The 19,314-nt window shown below is 54.5% G+C and overlaps 1 protein-coding gene across 1 annotated transcript in view; it reads left to right on the top strand.

The window, feature by feature from the left end:
- MGAT5B (alpha-1,6-mannosylglycoprotein 6-beta-N-acetylglucosaminyltransferase B) overlaps window positions 1-19,314 on the top strand; it is a 72,040-nt gene that overhangs the window by 48,009 nt on the left and 4,717 nt on the right. The window contains 5 exon segments of the mRNA XM_047758742.1: window positions 4,621-4,751; window positions 13,107-13,154; window positions 13,156-13,263; window positions 14,293-14,439; window positions 14,579-14,695. Of these exon segments, the coding sequence (XP_047614698.1) occupies window positions 4,621-4,751; window positions 13,107-13,154; window positions 13,156-13,263; window positions 14,293-14,439; window positions 14,579-14,695 (551 nt within the window).

Here is a 19,314-nt window from a genome sequence, read left to right as displayed (position 1 = left end):
CAGAACCAGAAGGTTCTGGAAATGTGAGGCTCCACCCCTGGGGATGATGGGGAATAAGGCTGTGGGTGGGGGGCTGGGGCCCCTGTGGGTGATGGGCTTCAGCCAAGAGGTGCCATTCGGGGCCATAGCTTTTGCGATTTTTCATGAGATTCTAAAATATAAACACACTGACCTCCCCTCTTACAAGCGGGTGCCGAAAATAATGTAACCTTTCCTTGACAACGCGGGGTCAAGGCTCGCTCTCTCTGGTGGGGGGCCTGCCCTGCGGGGACAGCGGAGGCGTGCAGAGCCGTGTCCCCTGCCAAGTGGCCCCTTCTCCTGTCACTTCTGATGTGGTACCTTTTCTCCTAGCTGGGAGCCTGGCAGCTGTCACTTTGAATCCTTGTCAGTCCGTCTGCCTCTAGCCGCCACTCGCACATGTAATTGGCGGCTCTTTGAAGGCTGCGGGTCAGAAGGCCAGATAAGCACCCTTGTAAGGATCGTCTCTAAATGAGGAGCAGGAGTTCCCGTCGTGGCGCAGTGGTTAGCAAATCCGACTAGGAACCACGTGGTTACGGGTTCGATCCCTGGCCTCGCTCCGTGGGTTAAGGATCCGGCGTTGCCGTGACCTGTGGTGTAGGTCGCAGATGCGGCTTGGATCCCGCGTTGCTGTGGCTGTGGTGTAGGCCGGTGGCTATACCTCCGATGAGACCCCTAGCCTGGGAACCTCCATGTGCTGCAGGCATGGCCCTAAAAAGACAAAAAAAGAAAATAAAAATTAATTAATTAATTAATTAAGAGCAAACTCAGTTCTGGGCAGGGTCCCCAGGAACTTGCTTATAAGAAAAGTAGCTGATCTTTCCTCACCTGTCAAACAAATGCCTGCCTCCCTTTTGGGTGCTTGCCATCTTTGTCTTCCTCTTTCGGGTTCTAAGCTATGTTAGAGGCAGATGAGATTTCTTTCTTTCTTTCTTTTTTTTTCCATGTTGGTGTTTGTTTGTTTGTTTGTTTGTTGGTTTGTTTGGCCAAGCCCATGGCATGTGGAAGTTACCGGGCCAGGGATCGAACTCAAGCCACAGCAGCCACCTAAGCCGCTGCAGGGACAATGCCGCCAGATCCTTAACCCACTGCACCACAAGAGAACTCCTGAGATTTCTGAATAATAGCTAAGTGATGGCTTGATTGGATCCCAGAAAGTTGGGTAGGTGGGAAGGCTCCTGGGAGCCCCGTCGAGGAAACTGAGGCCCAGAGCTGTGGAATGTCACGTTTGAGATCACGTGGTTCGGTGGGGACCAGCCTCCCTCCCCAGGGCCCATTGCAAGGTTGCATGAGGCTTCTCCAGAAGAGGGACTGTCCTACTAGGTCCTCTGGTGGCATTGCGCCCCAGCAGAGTGATTGGAGTGGGGTGGGTCCTGAGGAGATTTCTGGAGGGAAAGGAAACTTGAAGAGGGGTCAGTGGTGGTGACACGGCAGGCTATGTAAACAGCAGATGTGGTAGCAGAGAGGAAAAACTATGGGAGCAGAGGGGTGGGGTCTTTTAGCAAAGATTCCTGAGTTTACATGGGATACAGTGATTCAAGGTTCACTGTAAGTCTTCCGCTGAGGAATGTCATGGAGAAAAAGTTTTTTGAGATACATTCTTTTGGCAGACTGCAGATGGCCAAAGGGGCAGTGGTAGAGGAGGGGGTAAGCAGGCTATGGGCCAAGAGCCTCCTGCAATAATCTACACTGAGAAAATGAGGACTTGCCCTGGGATCAAACCTGGCAAACTCCTACTCGTCCTACAAAACCCCACATCAAATGTCCCTTCTTTTTACCATCGCTTTCACCGATCACCTTATCTACTCCAGGTAGAATGTTTTTATAACTCTTACATTTAATCCTATTAAAACATGTTATTGAAATAGGAGAGTTATTTGCTTATACCTTTATTTCCACTGATAGATTATGTATCACTCAAAAAAGGAGCCACTGACTGAATTTATCTTTATACCCTTGGAGCCTATCAGGGTCCTCAGAAAATGTTAATTGGGAGTTCCCATTTTGGCGCAGAGGAAAAAAATCTGACTCGTATCCATGACGATGCGGTTTCGATCCCCAGCCTTGCTCAGTGGGTCGGGGATCCATCATGGCCATGAGCTGTGGTGTAGGTTGCAGATGCGGCTTGGATCCCGAGTTGCTGCTGTGGTGTAGGCCAGCAGCTGTAGCTCTGATTTATCCTGTAGCCTGGGAACCTCCATGTGCCACAGGTGCGGCCCTGGAAAAAAAAGTTAATTGACCGAATAAATTAAAGAAAGAACAAAAAACAGAGAGGCTTGCCTGTCTTGATGACATACCCCGTTCAGGAAGAGACACCTGAGTATTCCTTTTTCCTCATCGGGCCAGTTGATTTCCCCAAGAGCTAACTGGGAGGCTGGCGGCCTCCCCCACCTGGCCCCTCCTCCAGGAGCTCACACTTAATGGTCCCTGTCATTTTAATTGGCTGCAGTACTTCCCTGCCTTACCCACTGGTTTAGCTAATGTTTCTAAACCTGTCCCTTTTGCTGGAGTTGGTGGAATGAGGGATTCTTCAGTTCTGAGAGTGGGGAGGGAATGGTGAGAGCGGGAGAGAGGCCTGGCTGCAGCCTCGCTGAAGCCAGAGGGTCGGGACAGAGGACAGGGTGGAGCAGAGCAGAGAAACGGGGTCGGTGAGGGTCTGATCTGCCCTCCTGGGGCCTCTGCCCGACTGGGCAGAGCCTCCTGAGACAGGGGAGCTGCCTGAGCCCTGACCATTGCGGAAACAACTCCAGGCCTCCAGGGCCCCCCTTATGCCTCTGAAGCCCTAGGGGAGAGGTGGCTTTGCAGGCAGCCAAGGCCTAGCCTTGGAGTGATGGGATTTTCAGACTCAAGAATCCGTGACCTTTCTGGGGCACTTGGATAGAACCCCCCCCCCCCACAAGGTGCACCAGATATGATTACAAATTTTGTCAGTGTTAGGGGGATTGGACAGAAATACTACGTTAAACTTACACTTTTGATTAAAGTATACATCCCAGGAGTTCCCGTCATGGCTCAGTAGTTAATGAACCCAACTAGCATCCATGAGGATGCGGGTTCGATCCCTGCCCTCACTCAGTGGGTTAAGGATCTGGGGTTACCGAGAGCTGTGGTGTAGGTCATAGACTCGGCTTGGGTCCTGCATTGCTGTGGCTATGGTGTAGGGTGGCAGCTACAGCTCTGATTCGACCCCTAGCCTGGGAACCTCCATATGCCGCCAGTGTGGCCCTAAAAGACAAAAAAAAAAAAAGACAAAAAATTTAAGAAGTATCTGTCCCAGTTTCGGAGATGCTAAAACGGAAACAACGTGCATCTGAAACAAATAAACAGGGTGGGTGGCATCAGTGCAGCAGGGCAACCAAGGCTGGTGTGGCTGTGGCCAGTCCTCTCCCCACAGCCCCTCCCACCTGGGAAGGTAGAGCAGATTTAATTGGTTCCACCAGCCTTCAATTCAGGGTCCTCTGCATGAAAGGGAAGCCCGCATGCCCTGCAAATGGATGGCACTTGTGCTGGGGCAGCCAGGGCTAATCTGTGCCGTTCCTGGGCGTGGCCGAGGGGTGGGAGCCCCAGCTGATCCGCATTTCCTGGCCCTGGTGCGCTGAGTTCTGGGAGGAGTGGGTCAGGGTGCGATCTGCGTATTGACAGAGACCTGGGGGGTCTCCTAGGGGGCCGCAGTGGACCAGCCCCCCAAGGGAGGGCACACAGACCCCAGAGGGGGTTTCTGGGGGGAGAGGAGGCCTATGAGTGGGATTTTCTCATCCAGAAAAAGGGCAGAGGATGCTCCCAGCAGAGGGGAGAGCAGGGGAGAAGCCTGCAGGGTGAAAGGGAAGATAAATTCATGTATTTGTGAGCCAGCCGGCCAGGCGTTCCGGGGCGCCAGGGACACGGACAGCGTTCCTGCCTTCGTGGGGCTTCGATTCTGACAATAATACACGAGCGAATCAATAGTGTGTCTGGTGAGCGAAAGCCGGGACTGAAAAATAAAGCAGGGAAGGAAGAAAGAGGGCCTGGAGTCGGGAAGGACCTGAGCAGGGCCCTGTGAGCCAGGAGTTGCCTGGAGGGAGGGTGGGGAGGTGGGAAGAGATGCCGCGGAAGGGGACCTGGGGGTGGTCCTGTAACTTACTGGGGGGACTTTGACTTATGGGGCCACCGCAGGGTTTGTGCAGAGGAGGGACCCTAGATTTGAAAGGGTCGCGTGGGAGAAAGGACAAGGCGCGGGAACCTGGGAGATGGTCCTGGGCCAGGCGCCCGTGATGGAGCCGATGTGAGAGACCCGACCTGGGGTGACCTGGGGTGACGGGCTGAGGGTGGAAACGCAGGTGTGCAGGCAGAGGGGGGAGCCAGAGCCCCCCGGGTCTGAGCCAAGCGGGACCTGTGCCTCCGTCTCCTCATCTGGAAACCAGCCAGGGGCCACAAGTTCCCTTCTGCTCCCAGGCTTCGAGACGGCCTCTGGGAGAGGGGTTTTGCCCAGAGCCCGGCGCTGATGGGTGGACGCTCTCTCCCCAAAGCCGGACCCCTCAGCTCGCAGCCCCCCTGCCCCTCCCGCCCAGGGCAGGGCTGTGGCTGTCTGGTAACCCCCTCCTCGACCTCGTGGTCTGGCTGCAGCTCACACTCCGGACAACTCCTTCATGGGCTTCGTGTCCGAGGAGCTCAACGAGACGGAGAAGCAGCTCATCAAAGGGGGCAAGGCCGGCAACATGGCCGTGGTCTACGGCAAGGATGCCAGCATCTGGAAGGTGAGCCCCGCGTGGCCCAGCTCCAGCCCTCGGCCCCCCGAGCGCCCAGCCCCCGGGTTCGGCTCCCATCCACCACCCCCAGCCCTGGACGGTAGAACACGGCCCCCTCATGGGTGGGAAAAGGGGCCCCTACCAGCCAGGACATCCTGGCCTGGGGGCTCACAACCGTTCCCCTCCCTGCCCCCGCTCTTTGCAACAAGCTCAGGTGTCCTTTATGGAGGACTGTGACTTCACCCCGCACCTCCCAGGACGGGTCCCTACATGCTCGAACCCAGCCGAGACGTGGGGATTCTGTGGTGGGAGGTGGTGCGGAGGCAGGAAAGGACTAGGGACGGGCCCGGGTCCCCCAGGAAGCACGGCCTGCGTGGGAGGTTGCCCACTCACCTGGGCACTAACCTGTTGTCTCTCCTCTTTCCGCTCTGCCCCCCCTGGCACCGAGGCAGCTCCAGGTGAGGGGACGCATGCTCCCTCCTCCCCGTCTGAGGGTCTCCCCTGGGGGTGCTCCTGGCTCGGGCTTTCTCGGGTTGGTGGCTCCTGTGGAAGGACCAAAGTGGGAGGAGGGCGATGGGGACAGCGGGGCTCAGGCGGGCTCCTCCAGGGCCCCTCCGAGGGAGGCAGCCCTGGAGGTCAGGGTTCAGCTCCTAGGGTGGGTTATGGGTCAAAGGCAGGCAGCGTGAGGTTAAAGGTTAATAATAGGAGTTCCTGTCATGGCTCAGTGGTTAACAAATCCGACTAAGAACCATGAGGTTGTGGGGTCAATCCCTGGCCTCGCTCAGTGGGTGAAGGATCTGGCGTTGCCGTGAGCTGTGGTGTAGGTCACAGATGCAGCTTGGATCCTGCATGGCTGTGGCTGTGGTGTAGGCCGGTAGCTGTAGCTCTGATTGGACCCCTAGCCTGGGAACCTCCATATGCCGTGGGTGCAGCCCTGTAAAGACAAAAGGCAAATAATAATCATAATAATTATGATTATTATTAAGCAAAAAAAGAAAATGTATTGAGATAAGTTAATGATTCTCTCACTACCGATTAGGACTAGGTCCAGCTGTCCCAGGAGAGCCACTAAGAGTAGCCTTCCTGTCCACATACCCTGGAGCTGACAGTCCTGAATTAAACCCCAGGGCCCTTCTCCCCTGGTTGACCCACCCAGGCTTGCCTCCTGGTTTAAGGTGACCATAGACGTGGGAGTTGCGCTGTGGCTCAGCAGGTCAGGAACCTGACACAGGGTCCGTGAGGATGCGGGTTGGATCCTTGGCTCAGTGGGCTAAGGATCCGGCATTGCTACGAGCTCTGGCATAGGTCACAGGTGTGGCTTGGATCGGGTGTCGCTGTGGCTGTGGTGCAGGCAGGAACGTCCGTATGCCGTGGGTGTGGCAGTAAAAAGCAAAAAGCTGACCGCAGACCGTTCAGTCATCCACCTGCCTTCCAGCGGGAGGAGGAGGAAGGCTCAGGGGAGGGCCAGGTGTAGGGACATTTCCTGAACCGTAGGAATCTCTTCCCCATACAGCATGTGGCTAGGGGTCGGTCCCATGGCTGTGCCCAGTCTCAGGGGAGGCTGGAAGGGGCTGTGGTCCAGGCAGCCATGTGCCTAGCTCAGTCCTGGAGTCCTGTGGCTGAAGAAGTGGGAGAAAAGAGAGATAACGGGACATCTCCAGGTCTGTGTGGCAATGACCCTGTGAGTCATGGCGATGCTGATACTGGCTCATCCAGGGCTCTCTGCTGCCAGGTGCTGGCTTATATTTGCTCACTTGGCCATCAGCTATGAGGTTAGAGTGACAAGCTAGTTAAATGGTGGGGCTGGGATTTGAACCCACATCTGACTCCAGAACCCAGACACTGAACTCCGACTCTACTTACCTCCCCAGTTATGACACCTCAGATGGTGGCAGAGAGACGATCTAGGGGCTGGACTCAAGGTCCAAGCCCTGGCTGAGTGCCCACTGCGGGGCACAGGGAGAGGGGACGCGGGTTGTTCTATTATGATGCAGAACGAGCTGGCTGCCAGGATGCCCGGGGCACTGGGCAAGGAGAGAGCAGGACGGTGCCTGCTTGTACCAGAAAACACTGCTAAGAAACTGCCCCAAGAGAATGGGAGGCTAGGAAGTCTGGGAAGAGAACGGTTTTATCTCTAGCCCAGGAGCTTCTGGGGTAGCCCGGAGCAAGGCTGTTCAGCTGTGGACCTCAAAGAAGCTGCTTCCGAAAAAAGACATCTTTGCTGTGGTTTTTGTGACCTAAGGAAGGCAGAGGTGGCCAGATGAAGAAAGGGATGACAGCAGCAGCCTGGCACCATCCAGGGGTCAGGGGACCAGGCTGCAGAGACGCAAAGGAGAGGGATTGTGGGGTTGTCACACCCTCGGGGGCAGCAGCCGGGATCAGGACGGGGGCTTTGGCGAATGTTGTACGGAGGAGGCTGGTCTTAGCCTGGGTCCCCGAGCTGCTGGAGGCTGAGGCTTCGATGTTCCTTAGAGTTTCTCCCAGGGAGCTGGGGTGAGGGGTGGCAGAGAGGTGGCTTGTCCAGGCGCAGGCAAACCCATCCTCGCTGCTCGAGGAAACATTCCAGACGTCAGAAAGCACCCCTGGGGACACCAAGGTGGGCTTTCCAAACAGCAGCTCAGCTCTGGGTTTCTTGGTTGGTGTTTCTTCCTCCTCAAGTTCACTGAGTATAATTGATGGAGAGAAATTGTCTGTGTTTAAGATGTACCACACGGTGGCTTGATAAGCATATATATGGTGAAATGAGTACCACAATCAAGCTAATTAACGCATCTATCCCTCGTGTAGTTATCGTGTGTGTGTGTGCGTGTGTGTGGTGTGAGAACATTTCAGGTCAACTCTCTCAGCAAATTGCAAGTATACGATACAGTTTTATGAACTGCAGTCACCACCCGCAGCCCCTGACACTCTCCATGCTACTGTTTCTGTGTATTTGGCTCTTTTAGAGCCTGCACATGAATGAGGTCATGCAGTATTTTTCTAACTCAGTCTTAAATAATGAGCTTTTATTTATTTATTTATTTTGTCTTTTTGCGGCCGCACCTGTGGCATAGGGAGGTTCCCAGGCGAGGGGTCTAATCGGAGCTGCAGCTGCCGGCCTCCACCACAGCCACAGCCACTCCAGATCCAAGCCGTGTCTGCGACCTACCCCACAGCTCACAGCAATGCCGGATCCCTAACCCACGGAGCAAGGCCAGGGATCGAACCTACATCCTCGTGGATACCAGTTGGATTCCTTTCTGCTGCACCACAGTGGGAACACCTGCTTTTTATTTCTAGCACTTCCATTTGGTTTCCAATATTATTTTCTGTTTTTAGACTATATTTAGCGTATCTACTCTGGCACCTAGATTTTCTCTGAATCCGTTTTTATTGCCTGTTTCTCAGGTATTGATCATATAGCCTTGTCTCCTGATGTACTTGATTTTGTTAAGAAATCAAGGTATTTAAAATTTTAATTTAAAAACCTATTTTGGGGAGTTCCCGTCATGGCTCAATGGTTAACGAACCCGACTAACATCCAGTAGGAATGGGGGTTCAATCCCCGGCCTTGCTCAGTGGGTTAAGGATCCGGCATTGCCATGAGCTGTGGTGTAGGTCACAGACGTGGCTTGGATCTGACGTGGCTGTGGCTGTGGCATAGGCTGGCAACTGCAGCTCCAATTGGGCCCCTAGTCTGGGAACCTCCATATGCCGTGGGTGCGGCCCTAAAAAGACTAAATAAATAAATAAAAATAAACACCTATTTTTGGACATTCCTATGTGGCACAGTGGGTGAAGGATCTGGTGTTTCGGCAGCTGTGGCACAGGTTGCAGACGTGGTGCAGGTTCAGTCCCACCCAGGAACTTCCACATGCCGCGGGTGTGGCCAGAATAAATACATAAATGAAAATTTAGATAAACAATTTTTAGCAGCTTTATTGAGGGAAATTGTTATGCAACACACCAACCAAGTTTAAAATGTATGGCTTTATAGCTCCTGACTTGTGAAATGATCACAACCCAGAGCAAATAGATTCGCCACTCCTGCGATTTCCTCCTTCCCTTTGCCATCCCTTCCCTCTCTCTCCTCTCCTCCTCATCACCAGGCAGTCAGCGATCTGCTTTCCGTCACTATGGATTCATTTTCACTTTCCATAATTTTATGTAAGTGGAATCATATGGTATATGCTCATTTTTGGCCTGGATTTTCACACATAACAATAATTCCTTCCTTTTCATTGCTGAGTAGTATTCCACGGCATGGATGGGCCACACTTCCTTTCTCCATTCACCTGTTCGTGGACATTTGGGTTGTTTCCAGTATTTGGCTATTACAGATAGAGCTACCAGGAACATTTGAGCACACGTCTTTGTATAGACATATGCTTTCATTCCTCTTGGGTAAATACCGAGGAGTAGAACATCTGGGTCACATTTTTGAACCATGGGTAACATTTTAGGAAAAGTGGTTGTACCATTTTGCAACCCCATCAGCACTATACACAAGTTCCAGTTCCTTTACAAATGTGTCACCACTTGGCCTGGTCAGTCTTTGTAATTTTAGCCATTTCAACAGATGTGCGGTGCTCTCTTATTGTGAGTTTAATTTGTAATTCTCTAATGACTAATGACATTCAAGATACTTTTTGTGTGTTTATTTATCTTCTATGTATCTTTTTTGGTGACGTGTCTTCAAAACTTTTGCCCATTTAAAAAAATGGGTTATTTTCTTGTTATTGAATTGTTAGAGTTCTTTGCAACAGCAGAAACGAATCCGACTAGTATCCGTGAGGTTGTGTGTTCGATCCCTGGCCTCATTCAGTGGGTCAGGCATCCAGCGTGGCTGTGAGCTGTAGTGTAGGTCGCAGGCACAGCTTGGATCCTGAGTTGCTGTGGCTGTGGTGTAGGCTGGCAGCTACAGCTCCGATTCAGCCCCTGGCCTGGAAACCTCCATATGCTGTGGGTGTGGCCCTAAAAAGAAAAAAAAGTTCTTTACATATTCTGGATAGAGGTTATTTAACAAATGGATGCTTGCAAATATTTCTTCCAAGGCTGTGGCTTGTCTTTCTCTGAACAGCACATTTCAAAGAGCAAAAGGTTTTCGTTTTAATGAAGTCTAGTGTTTTCTTTTATGGGCTGTGCCTTTGTCTGTGCCAAGACATCTTTGTCGAATCCAGGGTCACAAAGATTTTTCTCCTATGTTCTCTTCTGTGGGTTTTATAGTTTCAGGTTTCACATTCAGATCTATGGTCCATTTTGAGTTAACTTTTATTTATGATATCAGGTATATAGATTTAAGTCTTTTTTCCTTTTTCTGTCTTCTTTTTAAAACACTTACTGCGTATAGTTGATTTACAGTGTTGTACGAATTTCTGCTGTACAGCAAAGTGACCCAGTCATACATATAGATACGTTCCCTTTCTTATCTTCCATCCTGGTCTATCCCATAGACTAGATATAGTTCCCCAGTGCTCTACGGCAGGACCTCATTGCCCATCCATTGTCAGTGTCATAGTTTGCATCTACGCAGCCCAAACTCCCGGTCCCTCCTGTTCCCTCTTCCTCCGCCTTGGCAATCACAAGTCTGTTCTCTATGTCTGTGAGTGTGTTTCTGGTTTATAGATAGGTTCATTTGAGCCATATTTTTCGATCCCACGTATGAGTGATATCATACAATATTTGTCTCTCTCTTTCCGACTTCACTCGGTATGAGAATCTCTAGTTGCATCCATGTTGCTGTAAACGGCATTAGTTTGCTCTTCTTTATAGCTGAGTAGTATTCCATGGTGTACATGCACCACATCTCCTTAATCCATTCATCTGTCTATGGACATTGAGGTTGTTTGCATGTCTTGACTATTGTGAATAGTGCAGCTCTTTTTTTTTTTTAATTTTTTATTTATAGGGATATCGAGTGTTCCATGGCCATTTGTTGAAAAATCTAGACTTCCTCCACTGAAATGTCTTTGCATCTTTGTCAGAAATCAATTGACCCTACATGGATGGGTCTCTTTCTGGACTCTCTGCTCTGTCCTATTGATCTTTCTGTCCATCTTGATGTCAATATCACACTGTCTTGATTACTATAGCTTTTTAATGAGTCTCGAAATCAGGTGATGTAAGTTTCCCTATTGTCGTCTTCATTTTCAAAGGTATTTTGTCTATTCTAGGTCCTCGCATTTCCAAATGAGTTTTAGGATCAGTTTGTCAATTTCAGCCAAAAAAAACCCTGCTGGGATTTCGATTGGAACTTCGCTGGTTCCTTTGTCTTCTTTTTTTCTTTTTTTGAGTTAGGGGTAGTTATAGAAAGTGAACATGAAAAACTGTAGAAAAAGAAGTTTCCGTCGTGGCTCAGCCGGTTAAGAACCCAACACAGTGTCTGTGAGGATGCAGGTTGGATCCCCGGCCTCCTCTCAGTGGGTTAAAGATCCGACATTGCCGTGAGCTGTGGCATAGGTCACAGGTACGGCTCGGATCTGGTGTTGCTGTGGCTGTGGTGTAGGCTGGCAGCTGGAGCTCCTTATCTGACCCCAGCCCAGGAACTTCCATATGCCGTGGGTGTGGCCTTAGGAAAAAAAAAAAAAAAGGCGAAGAAATATGGTAGAAAAAATTCGAGGTCAAGGATGAACGCGCCCTCCTTCCAGAAAGGGTTTGCTGTTCGTCTTGCTTGGCTCATGGCCGTGGAGCCCAGCGGGTCCAGATCACCTTTGTCAGTGGCAGTGATGGAGGCGAATCCAGAAAGGGTTCAGCCCCAGCAAGAGCTGCTCGAGTTCTGGTCCGCCCTTTCTTCTAGGGTGTAATTGCTCAGCGTTCCGACCCAGCATGGGGAGTTTCCATCAGGGCTGTCTCTCATCGGCAGCCCCCGAACTCTGGCTTTCGTCCCCCAGGTCTGCCCAGCCGCCTAGACGCTGCCCCTGCAATTGGCTGGCGCCGCCCCCACCCCCCACCCCCGGAAGGAGGCTGCCCTCAGCCCTGGCCTCCTGCAATCTCTTCCTCCTTCTCCCAGGTCTTGGCCTTGTCGTTCGTTTCTCTTTGCTGGAGCCTCAGGGCCTCCCTAGGTGTTTTTTCACACTTCCCCGGCTTTCCTGGTCCGTCTCATAGGCAGGGCTGGTCTGCGTTTCTGAAACCTTTTCCTTCTGAAAAATTCATACAGTTCGAGTTTCAAAATGTGAATTGTTAATAATTATTCGGATATTCATTGCTAGCATTCTTCAAGAGCTAGGGTGTATAAACCAAACCTGGGCAGGAGCTCCTTGCCGTCTGACCTCATGTTAGCCAGCAGGACACAGGGAACTGTGGCTTCTTTTCCTCTGACTAGCTGGCCTGCTGAGAACTAACCCTCCCCGACAAGAGCCCCACCCACCCTTCTCCGTGATCTGGAACCTACTTCCCCCTCAACTTATCCCTTCTCTTCTGCGAGCCTCAAAAAACTCCAAAAAAAAAAAAAAAATAGAGCCCAGCAGCTGATCGCAAGCTGTGAGGTCCTACCCTGACGGCAGCTCCCAGCTCAGGGCCCTAAGGTCAGATGGGTGCCCAAAGGCTGGGGTGTTATCTGGTTGCCAGGGCTCCCTTCCCTCCATCGCTTCCCCTGCAGGCTGGGCCTGTTCCCAGCCCCCTGAGGGTGGAGGGGAGGCAGAGCCTGAATGTGGGGTTCTTGGGTGTGGAGGAGCGGAGTTGCTGGTTTGGGGGGTCCCCTCGGTGTCCTCCAGAAGGACAAGCATGCTGTCCTCTCCCTGCTGTGCTCCTGGTCCCCAGCTCAGAGCCGACGCGTAGCAGGTGCTCTATGTATGTATGGGCGGAGGGAGAGATGGGTGGCTGGAGGGGATGGCGGGTGGTTGGATGGCTGGATGGATGAGTGGGGGCACGAGCAGGAGGGTGGATGGAAGGACAGGATGCTGGGTGGGTAGAGGAGGGAAACAGGGATGGATAGACGGAGGGTAGATGGATGGCAAGTGGGTGGATGCCTGGAAAGAGGGAGGGGTGGCTGAATGAGGGATGGACAGGTGGGTGATCCGGGCTCCTGACTGCTCCCCAGCTCCCCAGAGGTCTTCGGAGGTCACCAGGGATTCCGGGGAGGCCAAGCAGTTCCACTTGGGTGCAATTACGTATTGGTCCCCACTGGAGACCTTTGGAAAGAAAACAGGTCCATGGCTTAAAAATAGTCCTGAAACCTTTGGTCTAGTCTAAGCTCCACACCTCACAGATAAAGAAGTTGGGGACCAGAGAGAAGAGGAGCCGCCTCAGGCTCCCACAGCAGGTTAAGGACCGACCTGAGACTGGCCCCACGTTTTCTGACTTCCCGGCCAGGGGTGTCTCTTCAGCCAGCTCTGCCTTCCGCGGTCGGAGCAAGGCTCCCACCTCCTCCTCCTCCTGCTCCTCCAGGGGAAGGAGAAGTTCCTGAGCATCCTGAACAAGTACATGGAGATCCACTGGCACCGTGTACTACGAGAGCCAGCGGCCCCCCGAAGTCCCTGCCTTCGTGAAGAACCACGGCCTCTTGCCGCAGCCCGAGTTCCAGCAGCTGCTGCGCAAGGCCAAGGTCAGCCCCGCCCCTCCTCCATCCTCACCCCAGCCCCGCCGGCGATGCCCAAGAGGTCACTGGTACATCCTGCCACCATCACTTGTGGCCCCTTCTCGGTGTGGACATGCCCCAGCCTGCTCTAATGCCCTGAGCCTCGTGTCCTGGTTCCCGGGGGGTGCGGGCAGAGGTGGGGATGCTCACTGAGGCCCCACAGTGAAGGGACCTGGGTGGGACTCAGCGATGGGGAAGAGGAGTTGGTCTGCCTGCCTGTGCCCCCTTAATACCAGTCCAGCCCAGCAGACTCCCAGGTCAGGTGTGGCTTCCAGAGCCCCCGAGGGGGTAGAAGGACAGGCTGGGGGCAAAGGGAGGGGTAGCGTCCTGGTTGGACTTCCATCAGGCTGGTAGTTCTGACTGACTGCTTCTGGAAGCCCTCGAGCTGTGTCCCTGGAGCAGTGGCTGGCACAGTAGACACGACCCTGCTGTTGGGCCCTGAAGTGTCAGCTGAGTCCATAGGGTCGCTAGCCAGCTTCCTGGTCCTCCCAGGTCCTCTCCTGATGTCACCATAGCCCCTTTCCTAAGGCCTCTTGGATATGCATGTGGGGGGAGTGTGCATGTGTTGGGATGGAGAGAAGTTACCTTTGTGCAGTGAGCAACCTGAACAATCATACATGGCAACTCTAGATTCAGAATCATTTATTGATCACCCTCCAGGAGGCCCCTCTGTGAGTACTCCCAGCACAAGTTAGGTGCTGAATGAATGTTTTGGGGGTGAGGTCAGCTGTACGAGGGGATCTGAAGCCTTCTCAACTTGGGGACCCTCAGGCTTCTCTTCCCCACCCTCCACGAATCACAGTCTTCCTAGAGCAGGAAGAGGCCATTGCTATGACCTAGTTAGGCCTCCTCCTTTCACAGTGGCCATGGCGCACCGCTGGTCTGGGCTCTCTAGTGCCCCAGCCGCTTGCTATGAATGGCCCCCCCCTCAGCCTCACCCCAGCTTCCTGGGGATGCCCTGCCTTCCCTGACCATTGTGCCACCTCGGTTCTTCAGCTCTTCATAGGGTTTGGCTTCCCCTATGAGGGCCCTGCACCCCTGGAGGCCATCGCCAATGGCTGTGTCTTCCTGCAGTCCCGCTTCAGCCCGCCCCACAGCTCCCTCAACCACGAGTTCTTCAGAGGCAAACCCACCTCCAGGGAGGTGAGTGGGGAGGGTCCGAGGTGGGACCCCTGCCGTTCTTGGAAGGGGGAGATGGGGCAGAGGGGTGGGGGGCACTTCCCCTTTGCCCAGCCCGGCTTGGCAGACACAGGAGACGCCCCTGGCTCTGTGCCCTGGCTAGGTGTTCTCCCAGCACCCCTACGCGGAGAACTTCATTGGCAAGCCCCACGTGTGGACCGTCGACTACAACAACTCAGAGGAGTTTGAAGCAGCCATCAAGGCCATCCTGAGAACCCAGGTGAGATTCGGGGCCGGTCGGGAGCGTCAGCAGCCCGTGCTGTGGGTCTTTGCTATAATTAGAAAAAAAAAAAAAAAAAAAAGGTCAATTCAGACCTGCAGGCCAGAGTCAGCAAATGAGAATGCGGACCCCACTCACCAACTTGGGTTTGTGTGTGTGTTGAGGGAGTGGGGGTGGGAAAGATACCTTTGTAAAGGGAGCAGCCTGTACAACCTCACGTGGCAGCCCTGGATCCAGAATCCTTTATGGTGCACATGGCACTATTCTCTTTTATGGCTGAGTAGTATTCCATTGTGCGCGGGCATGTGTGTGCGTGTGTGCGTGTGTGTGTATACCACATCTTCGTTATCCATTCGTCTATCAATGGATGCTTAGGTTGTTTCCACGTCTTGGCTATTGTCAATGGTGCTGCTGTGAACTACAGGGGTGCGTGTATCTTTTCGAACTAGAGTTTTGTCTGGGCAGATGCCTGGGAGGGCGAGTGCTGGATCATATGGCAACTCTGCTTTTAGGGGTTTGTTGGAGGAACTTCCACACTGTTTTCCGTCGCGGCTGCACCGGTTGACGTGCTCTGTGGCGCATTATCTCGAACTAGAACGGGTGCGTGGAGAGCACCGGGATCTTGGGGCTTTGCAAGTTCAGATGCGGCACGTTGGGTGGGGCCGAAGCGCTGCTGCCCTTCAGAGAGGTCTGGGTGGTGTTGGTGTCGCCACCTTTCGGTAGCAGTCGGGTAGAGCAGGTGTGTGCATGTTGGGGTGGGGGGTGCCTTGTGGGGGAGGCAGGGCGAGGAGGGGCTTGTACAGCGTATCTCCTTGGCAGTGGGCACCTCTGTGGCTTCGGCTCCCTGTGCTCTCGTGGGTCCCTTCGTTTTGAGACAAGGTCAGACTGTGTGAACTCCCCAAGATCCCTCTGGACCCACTTCTCGCTGTAGCTCAGACACCCAGCTGAGCAAAAATAACCATTCCAGCTGGGTCGCCTTCTCGGCCCAATGCTACGTTCACGGAGGGAACCTGCTGCTCACCGCTGCTGCGGTGACCTTGTGGCAGAATGGGAGAACAGGGAGTTCCCGTCGTGGCGCAGTGGTTAACGAATCTAACTAGGAACCATGAGGTTGTGGGTTCGATCCTTGCCCCTGCTCAATGGGTTAACGATCCGGCGTTGCTGTGAGCTGTGGTGTAGGTCACAGACGCGGCTCAGATCCTGAGTTGCTGTGGCTCTGGTGTAGGCCGGTGGCTACAGCTCCAATTGGACAATTGGACCCCTTGCCTGGGAACCTCCATATGCCACGGGAGTGGCCTAAGAGATGGCAAAAAGACAAAAAAAAAAAAAAAGGGAGAACATGGGACTTGGAGAGCTGTGCCTTGGGAGCGGGGTGGGGGCACTGCCGGGCTTGGGGCTGAGGCCAGCAGGCATACGTAGGTCCCCCACAGGGTCTTAAGGGCTTAGCTTTGGGTCCAGGGCCTGCCTGGTTGGCCTGACTGCGAGGCAGGGTTGTGTTTTTTTAATGCCCTCCTATATTCTGGGTTTCAGTTCCCTCCCACTCAGCCACCCCCTCAGCAAATGGCCCCAGAAAATCTCTGCCTGCTTCCCGCTGCCTTAAAGCATCACAGCCTCATCCTTCCTCCCGTCTGCGTGTGAGTTTCTCTAGTAACAGTGCCGAGCAAACCACTGTGTCACAGCCAGGCTCATCTCTAGTGTAGCAGACGTGGCCAGGTTGACCTGCAAAGTGGCTGAACCCTGGACTCTCCATCAGTGGTGGGAGGAGAGCCCCCACTCCCCTCTTAAGCATCAGCTTAAGCAGACCCTCCTCTGCTGGAAGTTTCTCCAGGCCACGGACGGGTTCTTCCTCGAGCTGACCCGAGGCAGGGATTTGAGCAGAAATAGTTTTTTCTTGAGGGGGGCAGGGGTTCCCAGGAAGGAGGGTCCTGGAGTGACAGCGAGTCAGGGTATGTCATGGAGAAGGTTACCCCTGCCTGTGGGCACCTGGTGCTCCATGCCAGGGGACCCCTGAGGGGCGGGTGGATCTCACCTGGAGAAATGAGGACTCGGGGGTGTTTGCCCTCTAACTCCATCCGGCCCTGGCTGACGCTGCCCCTGGGGATGCTGGCTGTTGACACTTGGGCTGAGCAAGCTGGAGACAGCTCTTAGGTGGGGGGCTCTAGGGGGTTTCTGTACCAAAGAAAGAAGTCAGTGCTGGAGCCTGGCCAGCCCCGGCACTCTACCCTCTACCCTCCACAGGCAGCCGTGGTGAGGGAGGGTGCTGTGGGAAGCTGCCCTGGAGGGGACTCCTACCCTGCACTCGCCTCCCACTCCCTCTCCCCACCCCTGCAAAAGCAATCCTCTGAGGCTTCCCTTGCAGGGTTGGGGGGGGGGTACTGGGAAGGCATCTGTGCACCCCCAGATCTCGGGTCTGGCCCCACCTCCAAGAGCCGTTGGTAAGCTCAGTGAGCAAGATCCCAGCCCCGTCGAAGCATGTTCCCAGCCGCAGACCTGCTCGGGCTGTGTATTGGGGGCTGCACGTGTGTGCGCATGCTCACCTCTCCACGCGGTGGTTCCGGTGGGACATGCGAGAAACTGATCACAGCGGCTGCCCTGGGGAAGGGGCTGGGCATCTGCAGTTGGAGGAAAACCTACTTTGCATTCTCTCTGATTTTTTTTTCCAACATGAACATCTGTTTAATTGTGTTAATTAGTTAATCAAAAATTACAATAGCGAAAGGGTCCAGGAGCTAAGCTTTTGCAAATCTGCCAGGCTGACTTGCAGCTGGACCCCAAACCTACCAGCCCTCCCACCCCTACTCCTGTCTTTCAGAGGCTTTACCTGGCCTCTTATCGCCGACATTTGAAAATGAATTCAACTAGTATCCACAAGAATGGGGGTTCAAGAAGCACAGTGGGTCGGGGGTCTGGTGTTGCGGTGAGCTGTGGTGCAGGTCAAAGACGTGACTCGGATCCCGCGTGGCTGTGGTATAGACCAGCAGCTGCAGCTCTGATTCGACCCCTAGCCTGGCAACTTCCATATGCCGCAGGTGCGGCCCTAAAAAGCAAAAAAAAAAAAGCAGATTCCTGAGTCCATCCCCAGCCTCTGATTTCAAAGGATTGGGTGTGGCCTTGGAGTGTGCTCTTTTTTAAAAAAATTTTATATCTGCACCCACAACACATGGAAGTTCCCCGGGCCGGGGCCAGAATCTGAGTTGCATCTGTGATTCTTTAACCCACTTCTCGGGGCTGGGGATCAAACCGGCACCCCTGCAGTCAGGTTCTTAAACCACTGTGCTACAGTGGGAACTCAGGAGTTTGCATTTTAAACAAGCACCCTGGGGAACTCCGATAATCCTATTTTAGAAAACTGACTTAGGAACAGCTGGCAGGAGCTGAGCGAGGGGAGGAGGACCACTGTCACCAGGCCTTTGACAGGAGGGGGAGGCCGTGAGGGGGACCTGAGGCACCAGCCCCGCTGTCCGCACCCAACCAGCAGCCTAGGAGGCTCCAGGTGGGGACCCCTTTTCAGTCTCTCAGCCTCGGTGGGTTTGCCCTTCAGGCATCTCTCTGGCTGCGGTGAGGCCATTTGAGGAGAAAAGAGGGGAGGGGAGGGGGCGGGCGAGGCAGGGAAGGGGGGAGGAGGAGAGGGAGGGGCGGGCAGGGGCGGGGCGAGGCAGGGAAGGGGGAGGGGAGGGGAGGGGGCGGGGCGAGGCCGGGGAGGGGAGGGGCTGGGGAGGGGGCGGGGCGAGGCAGGGGAGGGGGAGAGGGAGGGGCGGGCGGGGGCGGGGCGAGGCAGGGGAGGGGGAGGGGAGGGGCTGGGGAGGGGGCGGGCGAGGGAGGGGGGCGGGGCGGGCGTGAGGCGGGGAGGGGAGGGGCGGGAGGGGGCGGGGCGAGGCAGGGAAGGGGGAGGGGAGGGGCTGGGGAGGGGGCGGGGCGAGGCAGGGGAAGGGAGAGATGCTGCGCCTGCTCCCTGGCCCCCTCCCGCTCTCATTATCCCAGGCCGGTGATTCTGGCAGGGCCAGAACCTTCCATTCTGTGGAGCCTGATCTTCGTGCACACTAGTAATTAGGTCTAATGGGGGTGATTTCCAGGCTGGCTTCCCCGGTGGGAGATTCTTGGCAGGTGGGATATGGATGCTGCGAGTGTGCCCCTCGCACGGGGCGCCTTTGAATCACCACCTGTCAGGCTCCAAACCACCAGGGGGATGATTTGCTGCTACCAGGAGCAGGGGGGGGGGGGGCTTTGAATCACCCCGTGATGGGCTTCAAACCACCAGGGGGATGATTCTGCTGCTACCAGGAGCAGGCAGAGTGACGTTTGGAGGGGAAATCTCTTCTCCAGGGAGTTTTATTTATAACCAGGGCCTCAAGCTGGTGCTGCAGCGGCTGGCAGCCGGGGCCTTGGTGGTGGTCAGCTGGGGTTGGGACTGGCTGGTTGGTGTGGCTGAGGTGGTGGCTGGATGTGGACCTGGGGGTTCTCTGGGCCTCCGGAACAGCCCTGGGATTAAGAACACCTGCTCCCAGGGCCGGGGGAGTCAGAACCACGGCCAAGGTCAGATGGGTGGGCGTCTTGTCCCGAGAGTCAGTCCTGGTAGCAGCTGCTGCTTCCCTGAGACGCTCCTCAACTTGAGTATCAGG

Source organism: Phacochoerus africanus, chromosome 14 (assembly GCF_016906955.1).
Source record: "Phacochoerus africanus isolate WHEZ1 chromosome 14, ROS_Pafr_v1, whole genome shotgun sequence".
In the NCBI taxonomy this organism is placed as follows: Eukaryota; Metazoa; Chordata; class Mammalia; order Artiodactyla; family Suidae; genus Phacochoerus; species Phacochoerus africanus.
Note: the sequence above shows the minus strand (reverse complement) of the source record. Positions and strands in the feature narration are given on the sequence as shown.